Source organism: Cyrtonyx montezumae, unplaced genomic scaffold (assembly GCF_038088225.1).
Source record: "Cyrtonyx montezumae isolate F1298 unplaced genomic scaffold, pur_monq_1.0 scaffold_8, whole genome shotgun sequence".
NCBI lineage: Eukaryota > Metazoa > Chordata > Aves > Galliformes > Odontophoridae > Cyrtonyx > Cyrtonyx montezumae.
Window position 1 is genome coordinate 70114408 of NW_027072089.1, and position 13003 is coordinate 70127410.

Genomic DNA, 13003 nt, shown 5'->3' on the forward strand with positions numbered 1-13003 from the left:
AGCAGCCAGTGGCTCAGCCCAGAGCCTCCAACACCGGTTGTTCTGTGGTAGCTGGGTCAGGCCCAGTGCATTTCTGCCACTGTGCGTTATATTCTCCATACGCAATTTCCATACGCGAGGGAAGGAAAATGTTTACACTCCCGGGTGGGGCTTTGGATGCAGATTAAAGTCAAGGTGCTATATTTACTGATCTTTTAAAGTAATATCAACACCTTGAAAGGGAGCAAAAGTTCTTAAGAAAGATCAAAGTTTGCATGTGGCCGCCACAGATTAACATAAATATATGCTGAAATACCAACACAGCCCAGCAAAATTTATTTGCTTTTTGCTTCGGGCAAGTAATTTTGGCTCACAGGGGAGTCAAAGCCATTAGCTCTCTTCTTTATGTAGGGCATGCTACTATGCCTTGTGTCAGAGAGAATGACTCCCCAGATTAATTCTGCAGGGCTCAGCTAATGCCGGCACACTGCTCACGGCTTGCAAGCTTTGAAAGGTGAAGGCTGCATCCTCCACAGGTTAAAAAGCCATTACTGCCTAACTCAGGCTTCTTAAAAGTTAATCCTGAATTTCTTCCCTCCTGTTGCACCTGACAGAACTTTTGTTGCCTGACAAATGAAGAGCTAACAAGGAGCAAGGTGTACGGGCTGCTTTTATGTGACTAATTGCCATTCTGGTAAACAGATCGCTTCTCTTTATTTTTCTTGTGGAACTACAGCAGCACAGAGAGCACAAGGCAGCTGCTCTGTGAGGGCAAAGGACAGTTCTGCAGCTTAATTGCTGCCCAGCGAGCAGATGCCTAGCCTGCATTTAAAATTTTGACAGCAGGATTGCTTCGGTGAGGGGTGTCATTAAAACACCCGCACACCATCCGCTGGCAGTCCCAGCGATCTGCAAACACTGCGTGCACGTGGAAACCACCGCACTTGTACCCAGTGCCTTTCAGCTGTAAGGCAGGCTGCTGCAGTTAGTTAAGCACTGCTGCATACAATTCAGCCAGCTCAGACAGAGCAGAGCCTAGCTTCTGCTTGCAGCGTTTGCCAAGAGCAAGCAGCAGTGTGCCTTTGCTTCAGTTTCCTCACCTGGCACAATGAGGTTGCCAAGATCATGGAATCACAGAACGGCTCGGGTTAAAAGGGACCCCAAAGCATGGCCCCAACCTGTGCCATGGGCAGGGCTGCCATGCACGGGGTCAGGCTGCCCAGGGCCCCATCCAACCTGGCCTCGAGTGCCACCAGGGATGGGACTTACACAGCTTCTCTGGTCAGCTGTGGCAGCGCCTCACCGCTCTCCGAGTAAATAAACTCTTCCTAACACCTAACCTGCTAAATTTCCCCTCTTTTAGTTTAAAGCCACTAAAGGTGCACGATGCAACTGCAAAGTTCCAGCTACTTCCAAGATCCAACAGCCACTTCTTTGTGTTCAGCATCGGAAGAATATTTTTTTTTACTTCTACTTCATCCACCAAACAGCCCTCGAGCACGAGCAGCTCCCTCAGCTGAGGGCTCCTAGGCCCCGCGCGGAGCAGCAGCAGCGCTCTGCCCATCTCTCGCAGGGCACCGCGGCGGGACACGGCGATCCCCCTGCGGGGCGCGGTGCCGGGAGGCGGCGCTGGGGCCGCCCGGGTGCCTCCACCGCTCCCCCGCCGCCTCCACTCCGGCGTGGCTCGGGCACGGATTCGATTCTCCGAAAGCATTTCGTTTTCGGTCAGAGCCCGTTCAAAGTTGCTGCTGCTCGAGCTTCCCCACCCCCGGAGCCACAGCTGCGCCCGCCTGGTCCCCGAGTTCCCACGTAGCTCCGCTCAACCCCCCTCCCTCCCAGCGCTGCCCACCGGCCGCGGGGATCACAAAGCGGGGCTGCTGGGCCTCCCAGCTCCGAGCCCCTGGAACGGAGAGCCGCGACCTCCCGTCCCGCCGGGCTCACCTCCGCCAAGAAGTTGTCCATAGTGCTCCCCGGCCCGCCTGCGGAGCGCAGCGCCGGGACCCCTCCGCGCACCATGTGCCGGGACCGGCCCGGCACCACCGAGCCACCCTCCGCAGCCTCAACCGCCGCGCCGCTCCATCGCGCCCGTAGCCTTTGTCCGCCCGCCCCTCAGCGCCCGGAGGAGGAGGAGGAGGAGGAGGAAGCAGCGGCTCTCACCGCACGCTCCAGCCCCGCGCCCGGAGCCGCCTCGTCCCGAACCGACGAGGCGGGGCCGGGGCTGAGCCCCGCCTGCAACGCGGGCCAGCGACCCTCGGAGCGCAGCTCCCAGCGAGTTCAGTCCGATTGCTTGGTTTGAAACGCAAAGCAGCGGCGTCAGGCGGGAGCCCCTGGCGAAGTTAGAGCTCCTTTAGAGAATACGTACCTGCAGGCTTTCGCTGTACGCAGCAAGCTCTTTTTTAAGTTCCGTGCGATTTTTGTGCATGGGCTGTGAGGCGGGTGTGCTCTGTACTGAACACATCCCGCAGCAGCCCTGGTATGCCCCGCCAGAGAAGTGCGGCTCTAACAGCCTTTGGGCAGCACACTGGGTTCCGCTTAGGGACCCCTTTTTCACGTCTCTGCAAGGCAGATGGGAAACGTTCATTTACGAAAACGTTTATTTTTATTTACAAGAAAAACCGCAGATAAGTTCCAGCCACTAAGAATGTAAAGGCAGTATTACTGTCTTTTGTGCTCAGGAAGGTTCCCTAAGCAGTGGCTCTGGGAGCTGCGGCGCAGATGCTCTGGATACCCGAAGTAAGCGCGAATGTGCAGTTCAGCTTGTCAAGGTGTCACAGCTGCTGCTACAAGCGCTGCTATAAAAGCGAGCTTAAGAGAAAAACACTCTCTTTGTTTCTGTCCTGGCCATGAGGCAGCCCAAGGGACGCCATGCAGCCTCCACCCAGATGTGCAGTGGGCACTTTCCTGCATCGCTCCACAGCACAGGTTTTTGCAGAGGATTCCACTTGAATTTGCCAGCTCACAGTGAAGTTAGCCTAAATTACTCCATTAATACTGTGAAAATCCCTACATGGAAGCTCTGCGGCTCTCATCCAAACTACCGTGCTTTCAAAGTTGCTCCAAGGGAATAGTACTTTTTTCCACACTCACTGTGCTAGAATGCTTCCCCACTCAGACAAGTCCTCATCTGGGGAGGGCTGAGTCAGACCTGGGGTATTTATGAAGTTTCTTTGACTTCTCATTGAGTACTTTGTTTGACACCATGCTCTTGGAATGCACTGCAATATCTAGCTACTGTGTATGGAGGTCTACAAAGCACAATGCCACAGAAATTCAAGAGAATTTTGAATCTACCATCCAATAAGAGCAGCCTGTGCTTTTTTAAAAATGAATATTGTAGTACATTACAAAAAACCCTTGCCAAAAGAATAGGACCAGATTTTTGCTGCCTAAAAATACATGACAGAAAGAATGGGTATTCTCTTGTGGCATGACTGCTTTACAGAAGGCTGCAAAATGCTTAAGATTTTTCTTAGAACAACTGCAAAGAGCTGTCAGCAGGAGGGGAGTCAGAAAAGGGATTTGGGGAGCAGAGGGGAAGGGGAAGAGCAGTTCACACTGTTGCTCCACCAAGCCACTTCCTTTCCCATTCTTTGAATCAACCCTGCTCAGGGTTTGTAAGCTCCAGCATCTGTGTTTCATAGGAAGGGGGTTTTGAAGCACTTTTCCTAGCTCTGAAAATGACCCCAAACTGGTTTCCTTCTCATTTTATGCAATTGTTTTGGAATTTGGAAAACCCCACAGATATGCTGCACACAGCTCCATACATCTATGAACATCTGGGGACTTGGCCATGCTACGCAGCTCCAATTTTTGTTTAATCGGTGGAAATTCCTTCACTGATTGTGTGCCTAAGGTAAATTACTTCCTTTTGAAGCTGTTCACATGCATGCAGGCTCAGTTTTCAGTTGTGAAGGAATGGAGGCTCAGCTCTACCTCCTCACTGGCCCCAAAGGTCTCCGCTTGGTATAGTGGGGTGACTGCTCAGCAGGCCCTGCCCCCAGCAGCCCCCCAGCTCTGTGCAGTACAACTTGGGCATGTGCTGGACCACTTCACGCTCAGCCAGCCCACCAGTCTGTTTTAGTACTGCTCAGTGAGATTCGCTGCCTGGCTTGCATCTTCACCCAGCTTTTGTGACCAATTTTTCTCCTACTAATAGTAGCTTGAGTCCCTGTGTTTGACCCATAGATGCCTGTCCCACAAAAGACAGGTATCTCTTTATCCCATAGCTCTTGTGCTATCTTAGCAGCTACATTTTTTGTAAGACTGGACTTCTAGAACAGATTTCAACCACTCTTATCTCTATCAGATAGCAGAAATTTCCTATAGCAAAGTAGCTCTGTTCTGCTCTGAAGGCAAAAACAAAGTATTGACTGACTGCAGCTTGGTTACCTGTAAATCAGAGGGCTCACCTGAGCCATGTTTCATAAACATGAATTTCCACAGATCACATTTGTAGGATCTTTTAAAAAGGTTTGCTCCACCTGCATTTATTACAAAGTTCATAGATGCAATTGTATCCCAACAAACCATTAACTCACTCACTACTTCGAGCAACTTGGTTGAATTTTTAAACATCCATTTCTCAAAGGAACATTTCCCCCTGTTCTCATCTATGCTAGCTGTCATGGCTCCTCAGGGACAGCAGCGCCCTGGAGCTGGAAGTGTGAGGTGTCCCCAGGTAGAGCAGGCAGGGCAGGCATGCAGGGCCCAGACAGTGACTTGCCAGGGGCACTGGGGCAGCCAGTAACTCTCTGTTCATGAAACCAGATAAGTCGTTCTATTGTAAGCCTGGTGTACTGCCATTTCTTACAGCCTATGATGATGGTTTCTTTGCATCTGGCAAATCCTGTCCCTGGTTCAGTAAGAAAATATTCATTCAGCTGCCTGCACCTTAACACAAAATCCACATGGGCCATCTTTATAGTAAAAAAGCCTTATAAACCTCCTTTTTCTAAAAAAAAAGGCTGACGTTTTCTTTGCATATACATGATGGTTTGTTCTTGCCTGGCTTACCTTAGTTTTGCAGTTGCCATTTTTTCCACAGTGGTATCATTGAACAGAATGAATTTTAGCTTTTGCATGCCTGGCAGGTTTATTGCACAAAAACTTTCCCTCTGAATTGCCCTCTGGAGAAGCCTGCCTTTCCCTACAGGCTGTGCTGGCAATGATTGTCTACCTTACCCCACAGCACTGCCATGTCCCACTGTTCTGTAGGACATGCAGATTGTTTTCATTTGAAGAATTAAATGGTGATAGGGTCTGTTAATTCAATCTTGTTAATTAAAAAGAGACCAAATTAAAGTTTTTTTCTCACCAGAGAGAGGCAGTGCATTTGTTCACTTAGGGTCTCATTTTATTCAATCCTATCTCCAAAATATTCTTTCAGATTTTTCCCTCTGGAGTCTTTGTTTATGGCATTCTCAGAGTGGCTTTGCCTATGGTCTATATTTCTGTTACAAATCCCTTATTCTTTAAACTTAATCCAAATAAAAGAGGCCATTTAACTATTATTTACTATTTCACAAGGGCTGCTTTTGCCCTTGTCAAAGTTCAAAGGTAAGACACTATTAGAGAAGCAAATACTTCTGTAGTGGGTGACGAAGTACATGCAAGTTGCTAGCACAGAGCATGATTTGCTAACATAGCTCTTGAAGGATGCAGTGAAGTAAAAGATTGCTCCAACAAAATAGTCATAGTCTGTGCAAAGCAAAAAACACACATCCCTTACATTCTTGTCCATCGGAACCCCTTCCCCAGCATGCACTCAGGTTTCAAAGCCAGTCCTAGGTCCTGGTCCTGCTTTTCAAAACAACCAAGAGCTTCTCTTCTAGTGAATACAAAAAAGCAAGGCTTGATAGCCTTCCTCTTCTTCTAAATTCTGTTTGTAGTAGGCCAGCTCTGCCTTTGTGTGCTGTTCTGGGAGCTAAAGGTCTGACTGACAGTTGTGAGCTCCATTACACCACCCATTTTTAAGAAGTGCTAAAAGGATGATTCTGGGAACTACCAACCTGTCAGTCTCACCTCTGTGCAAGAAAAGATCATGGAACAGATCCTCTTGAAAGCTATGCTAAGGCACACGGAAGGCATGGAGGTGATAGAGGAGAACCAGCATGGCTTCACCAAAGGCAAATCCTGCTGGATTGAACTAGTAGCCTTCTGTGATGGTGTCACTGCATCAATGGACAAGGGAAGAGCCACTCATGTCATCTATCTGCATTTCAGAAAGGCTTTTGTCATGGTACCCCACCACATCCTTCTCTCCAAATTGGAAAGATATGGATTTGGTGGATAGACTGTTAGATACACAAGGAACTGGCTGCAGGATTGAGTCCAGAGAGTGGTGGTCAACAGCTCAGTGTCTGGATGGAGATCAGTGATGAGTAGTGTCCTGCAGGGATCAGTGCTGGTTCAGATGCTCTTTAATATCTTTATCAGTAACATTGACAGTGGGGTCAAGTGCACTCTCAGCAAGTCTGTGGATGATACCAAGATGTAGGGTGCAGTCAGTATGCCCAAGGGACAGGACGCCATTCAGAAGGACCTAGACAAGCTTGAGCAGTGGACCCAGGTGAACTCACAAGGTTCAACAAATCCAAATGCAAGGTCTTGCACCTGGGTTGAAGCAATATCCACTACCAATACAAGCTGGGGGATGAAAGGATTGAGAAGAGCCCTGCTGAAAAAGACCTGGGGGTACTGGTGAATGGGAAGCTGGACATGAGTCTTCAGTGTTCCCAGAAAGCCAACTGTATCCTGGGCTGCATCAAAAGATGAGTGGCCAGCATGGCAAGGAAGGTGTTCCTGCCCCTCTGCTCTGCGCTGGTGAGGCCTCACTTGGACTACTGCGTCCAGATGTGCAGTCCTCAGAGCAAGAGAAACATAGACCTGTTGGACCATGACCAGAGGATGGCCACAGAAATGATCCAAGGGACTGAACACCTCTCCTAGAAGGAAAGGCTGAGAGAGCTGGGGCTCTTTGACCTGGGAAGAGAAGACTGCAAGGTGATCTAAGAATGGCCTTTCAATGTCTGTAAGAAAGATGGAGACTGACTCATTAGCAGAGTCTGTGGTGATGGGACACAGGGAAATTATTCCAGACTTAAAAAGTGGAGATTTAGATTGAATATAAGGAAAAAGTCATTTACAATGATGGTGATGAGGCACTGGAACAGGCTGCGCAGAGATGTGGTGAATCCCCCATCCCTGAAGGCACTCAAAGCAAGGCCGGACCAGGCACTGAGCAATACGTGGATACTCCTGTTTATTGCAGGGGAATTGGTCTAGATGGTCTTTAAAGGTCTATTCCAATTTTAAGGATTCTGTGATTGTATGAAATTGGATCATTAGGTCCTGTTATGTGGAACTATCTCTCCAGGAAGAACCTAGCCCTTAAGTGTGACAAGCAATGGATCAAATTAATTATTCACACTCACATAAGAACTTGACTTATTAATCTTTACGAGTAATAAATAAATAAGAAGCAAAAAGCTGGCAGATTTTTGTAACAGCTTCGTTTATAGCTACTGTGACAGTGAGTCATTTAAACATTTCCTTTTTATGTAAACAAGCTTCCAACAGGAATGAGCTAAAAAAGCTGGGAGACGTGTTCCTGGCTTCAGCCTCCCTCCATCTTCAGGATTGCAACAGCTTCTTCCATCACTTTGACCTTTTTACACCCTAATTCCCCTGGCTGTAGTTTCAGTACAAGTATTTGGGGGAAGTCCTGGATCAGAAAAAAATAACAACTCTAGAAATATCCCACAACAATCACAGACACCATGAATACAGTACCCTCTGTGCTTCTGGGCTGACCATATATCCAAAATCACAAGGTCATTCTGTGTTTTCATGGAGCTGAATTTCCATATGACAAGGCATTTAACCCTGTCCATTTGGAGCCTGGCAAAGAGCATTAAGAGCACGTTGCCCTGCCAGTGATTTTCTCTCTCTTCTTTTGGTTTGTTTATTTAGCATTGTGCTTTCACAACTGTGATACTTGGATTGTTTTACACAGTTTTCGACCATCTCTACTTGAGAGATTCTAAGTTTTCCACGTAGTGAGGTTGTTTATGTTGCAAGATTTTAAAATTCAATTTCAAAGAATCCAACCTTTTTTTTCCAATGACAGAGTCACTTCTTGATTTAACAGCTGGTAACAGACACAGCAAGATAAACAGTTTTCTAGCTCCCCATATTCCTGAATTCTACTCCTCTTCTAGACAGTGCTTCCCTCTGGGCCTTTCTGGTAGCATTACTATTCATGGTGGCTGCGTATTCTCCAAATTCAGTTTCTGCCCCTCTTTGCTGTTCTTGCCTCATGGAACACTCATTTCATTTAAGATCACTGCTTTATTTCTTCCTTGCCAGCATCTCTTATTTCAGCTCTTCTTCTCTTACAATCTTTCTTGAAACCTATTCATTTTGATTCTGTGTACGCAGTTTTTACAGGAGATAGCAATGTGTGTTGCAGGTTTGCATTGTTTTATCCCTTAAGGCATCTACTGAAAGAAAAAATGAAGAATGAAAGACAAAAGCTGTTGGAAAGGTTAGAATCAGCTAAGTGATAAAGACACTGAGAAAGCATAAGGAAAATGGTAAAAAAAAATCAAAGTTTTTCTTATCTCCTTATGAATCATCTTACAAGTGTATTTTCCTTGCCTTCTCCTAGGAAACTTGTTTAAAGCCAAGTGTTTAAAAGCAACTTATGATTCAAACTCCTGAGCCACAGCTTATGCAGATGCACATTTACCAAAGTAGTTAGACCTGTGTGAAATATTGCTGACCCTCTATGAAGGTTACTTCCATCAGAGCAGAGCCCAGTGATGGGAAATATGAGGGCACCTTTTGCTGTTCTAGGGCTGAGCAAGCCAGGTTGCTTCAAAACACTTCCTCTAGCAATTTAATGTAGGTCATCCTCCATTTCTCCTGAGATAAGCATGGAACACCCACACTTTTCTTGTTACTGGCAGTGTAACGGACAGAAAAATCTTTGGTAAAGAGGCAGCAAGTTGCAACAAATGCTGATCATAATGAACAGTACTGCAGCTGTTCGATCAGCAAGTGTAAATCTGAGGTTTCCTTTGCACTTGTGGTGTTCTCCACTTTTTGTTACTCGATCTGTCACAGTAAGTGCAAAGAGTAAGCCTACCAGGTCCCTCCCACATTTTCTGCTTTGGTTCACAGAGGGGAGCAGTCCCAAAACATGCACACCAGCCTTCCTCTGAAATTAAGCTAAAAGATATGCTTCAGAAACACTCCTCTAGTAACAAAAAGGTATTCAGGACACAGGGCCAGATTAGAGCCAGTCTGAAATGCAGCCTCCTGGAATGCACTTAGTGTAGACAATGGGTCCTCAGCATGATATTTCACCCTGTGGATACGCTCTTATTCCTCTGCACTATTTGCTTGTATAGCTTGGCCATTGTGCCACCATGGGTCACTGCAGCAAGTGGGATAGGGGAACTGATCCAAGCATTTTATTTTGGCTCGGGTTCTAGTTTTGGTTTCTTGAAAGAGAAACAAAAAAACAAAACAAAACAAAAAAAAAAACATTTTGATTATGAACAACTCCTTGAGCAGTTTTAGAAAAATACCTTGCAAACACATGTTGCAAAAGAGAGAGTTATGAAGACAAGGGTGCTCTGCACTGCTCTTCACATTTATTTTCCATGCCAGATCATAGCTTCAGAGAGCTCGGAGGAAGAGCCTTCACTGTCCCTTGAGCTTTAGGGAATGTTTATGCCTTTCAAATATTTAGACATGATCAGCCTGCAGTATAATTAATACTGTCCATCAACATTCTTCTGTTAGAAGTTTCTTTCCGTGCATCTGCCATGTTGAGTAGAACACTCCCTTGACCCCAGGTTCCTTCCTGCATTTGAAATCAAGAAATCATATAATAGCACAAGTGAAAAGTGTTCATTTTAAAACAGACATGATTTCCCACAAACCCTGACACAGCTAAAATCACAATTCAGACTCACTAGAACACTCAAAATGCTGCAAATCTACACATCCTAGAAGAAGGTGTTCTTAAAAAGTATGTTAAGAAAATAATTTAGTAATAAAATGAAATTTTGTCACTGTATTTTTTCTAGCTGCATATATAATTTAAATTTTGCTTGACATCCTCTCATAACCTCTGCCACTATATTAATGTGACACGTTCATTTTTGGTAGCTTATTTTCTTTGCCCAAATACTTTTGTTTTTCTCTAGCCTATTATCTGTGGATAATTTTAGGAAGTGTTATATTTCTGTGGAACTATATTTTTATAAGTTTGCTTATTTACTGAATGTATTCAGTCAAATAAACCTGCAATTCCTTTAGTACAAACAAAAGCAAAATTCCTGGCTTACATCAGCTTGCTGCCCCAGAATAGAGTCGAGGGCTGCTGAGGTAGTTTATATACCTCCTTAGAAATAGGAAAACCTTTGTTTTGTGTGCAAAGATATTACGCACTTCAGCTTGAGATGTTAGAGGAAGCTGGGAAGCAAGCACAGTGCTACCTACGTTCTTGGCATGCAGTCTGTCTGATGCAGTATTTGATGTTTGTATTTACTTGCAACATATGACAATTAATAGACTGAAAAGACATTGTAGTGATGTTTAGTTTCAGGCTCGTTAAAGCATATATGACAGCATATCTTCTATTTCCCTTGAACCTTATCTGGACCGCTCTACTGTGAACCATTCCCCTAACACCCATAAAACTGTAGCAAGGCCCATTCTTTTCTTACTCTATGAATTGCAGGATTTGCACAGGATGCAGCAGCAAACTGGAAGTAATAAAAATAAAGTAGAAAACAATTCTGCAAATACAATTGTTAACATTTGAGTAACAAACAAGGTAGCAAGGTCTCTATTTTTAAAAGATTTGGTGGGATTGAGCCTCTTCATTCCAATGGGCTTTCAAAGGGAAACTTGGAAATCACTTGCATTCGGAACTTAGCAAATTCTTTTTCAAAACAGTGTCACCTGTGATGGCATGTCCGGTCAAGTGGACTACCAGGCTCTCATGGCTATTCTGCCCAGTTGCTGCAAATAGGTGGAATTCCTGCTACAGTGGAATATACTGACTAATGGCCCCGTTTTGTCTTTTTCTAACCACAGATGGAAAGTTTTGTTGTGTTTGCGAGCAGAAGTTTGAAAACACCTTGGCACATGTGGGTTTTATGCTTCAGTTATTACAACAGAAAATTTTTCTGTTAGAAAATTTCTAAACCTTTAGAAGAGATTTTTACTCTAAAGCTTCCCAGAGTCTCCTAGAAACTCTACAACATAGCTTATTTCTTCTACATTCACCACAAACTCTGTTTCAAGTTTAAAAACTTAAAACCAGGTGGAAACTTCTTCAGAGAGGAAGCAAAGGCCAACATACTCACATGACAGTTCTAGCTGAGTCAGGTGAGAAGGAGGGAAATCATCTGAAGCAAGACCTGGCAGAATAATCCACTGACATATCGAGTGTGAGCAGGGTAATAGTGTTGTTCCTATCAGAGTTACCAGGGCAGAACCTTCAGGAAGTCAACCAAGCCCTTGCTCAGTACATAGGCAAAGTACTACAGCCACTGTGAACAATAACTTGGCAGAATGGCTCTGCCCTGGCAAAGTGAGGCAGTTTCTGAAGCCCAATCTAGGCTGTTATGAAGTTGGTAACACATCAGCAAAGTTCAGTTTCCTTTCTGAATGACAGCAAACCTGAAGGAGATTTTTCGTCTGGACTAAAAATAAAAATGCACGGCTGAATTCAGAGCAGCCTTTGCAGACTGCTAAGATAACTAAACATTATGAGTTGAAAACAGATAAGCACTTCTGCTTTGAAGGTTAATTTAATGAATCAGGTTTTGTCTAGATGTTCACTACATGTGATAGGAGAAGGTTTCCTCTTGTTTTTGCAAAAGTAGGTGAACCCCTTCTCAGGAAAAAACAACAACAGAAAAAACTCAAAACATCAAAAGACTAAGCTGAGTGTTGTTGTGTGTTAAAATGTGTGCTAAATTAAAGATGTGTTTTGTCTTTCCTGCTATTAATAACATCCTCAGAGGATACTGACTCATTCGATGACTGAAGTGCTTGTGGTTTGAAACCCATTCCGAGCCAATAATCCTGGAACCAGGGAAGTTTTCCTTACATAAGGAAGCTTCCAGAACAAGCTGACTCTTAACAGTGAGGGTAGTGAGGCACTGGAACAGGTTGCCCAGAGATGTGGTAGAAGCCCTGCCCCTGGAAGCACTTAAGGCCAGGCTATACCAGGCTCTGAGCACCCAATAGAGCTGTGGATGTCTTTGTTCATTGCAGGGGATTTGGACGACATGATCTTTAAAGGTCCCTTCCAATTCTAAGCATTCTATGATTCTGTGACATCTGTTGCAACTTCAAGAAGCATGGGCAGCAAGGCTCCCAAGGTAGTGCTCTGTAAAGCAGAACAAGTTGTTTTTTTCTTCTAAGGAAGTGATACATTACGTGGCTGCACATCTCCTGCTTCAGGCTGTGTTTACACTCGTACTTTTTAGCTTGATTAGAAACCCAGTTTTTCCCAGTACACATGTAGCAGGAATACTGTTCTGAAAGCACCTGCCCTTAGGGAACAGATAAATAATTCAAACTTACTACTGAAAGTCACCTTCTACCACTGTGCTTGGTGTTTACTCGGACCTTCTAGCAGCCAGAACCTTCCTAACATTTCCATTGTGTGACACTGTTGAAGTGAGCTATCCTTTGTGAGCCACCTTCTGTGCTCATGCTGAGTTAAATACCTGACAGATAGGAACATAAAGCAATCAAGGACTTTCATTGTCAGTGTTCCTCAGTAAGAACTGTCTTTTTCTGTTTTCCCAATACTTGTCCTGACCTCAGCAAGACAGCAAACCAGCCTCAAATATACTTTTCCTATGCAGAAAGTATGTATTTTTAATTTTGCACATGGCCATAAAGCAATGTTTAATCAATCTTTAACAGTCTGAGTGATTTTAAAAGGACACAAGTTGAAGTTTGAAAGCAAAAATGTTTCAGTATTGAAGTG

General features: G+C 44.9%; 1 protein-coding gene across 1 annotated transcript in view; it reads right to left on the reverse strand.

Annotated features, from left to right (window-relative positions):
• The window catches only part of MYO10 (myosin X), a 146749-nt gene extending 144666 nt beyond the window's left edge, over positions 1 to 2083 (reverse strand). The window contains exon 1 of the mRNA XM_065752864.1: positions 1921 to 2083. Within this exon, the coding sequence (XP_065608936.1) occupies positions 1921 to 1995 (75 nt within the window). The 5' untranslated portion in view covers positions 1996 to 2083. The remainder of the gene's footprint in view (positions 1 to 1920) is intronic.
• Between the last annotated feature and the right edge of the window lie 10920 nt (positions 2084 to 13003).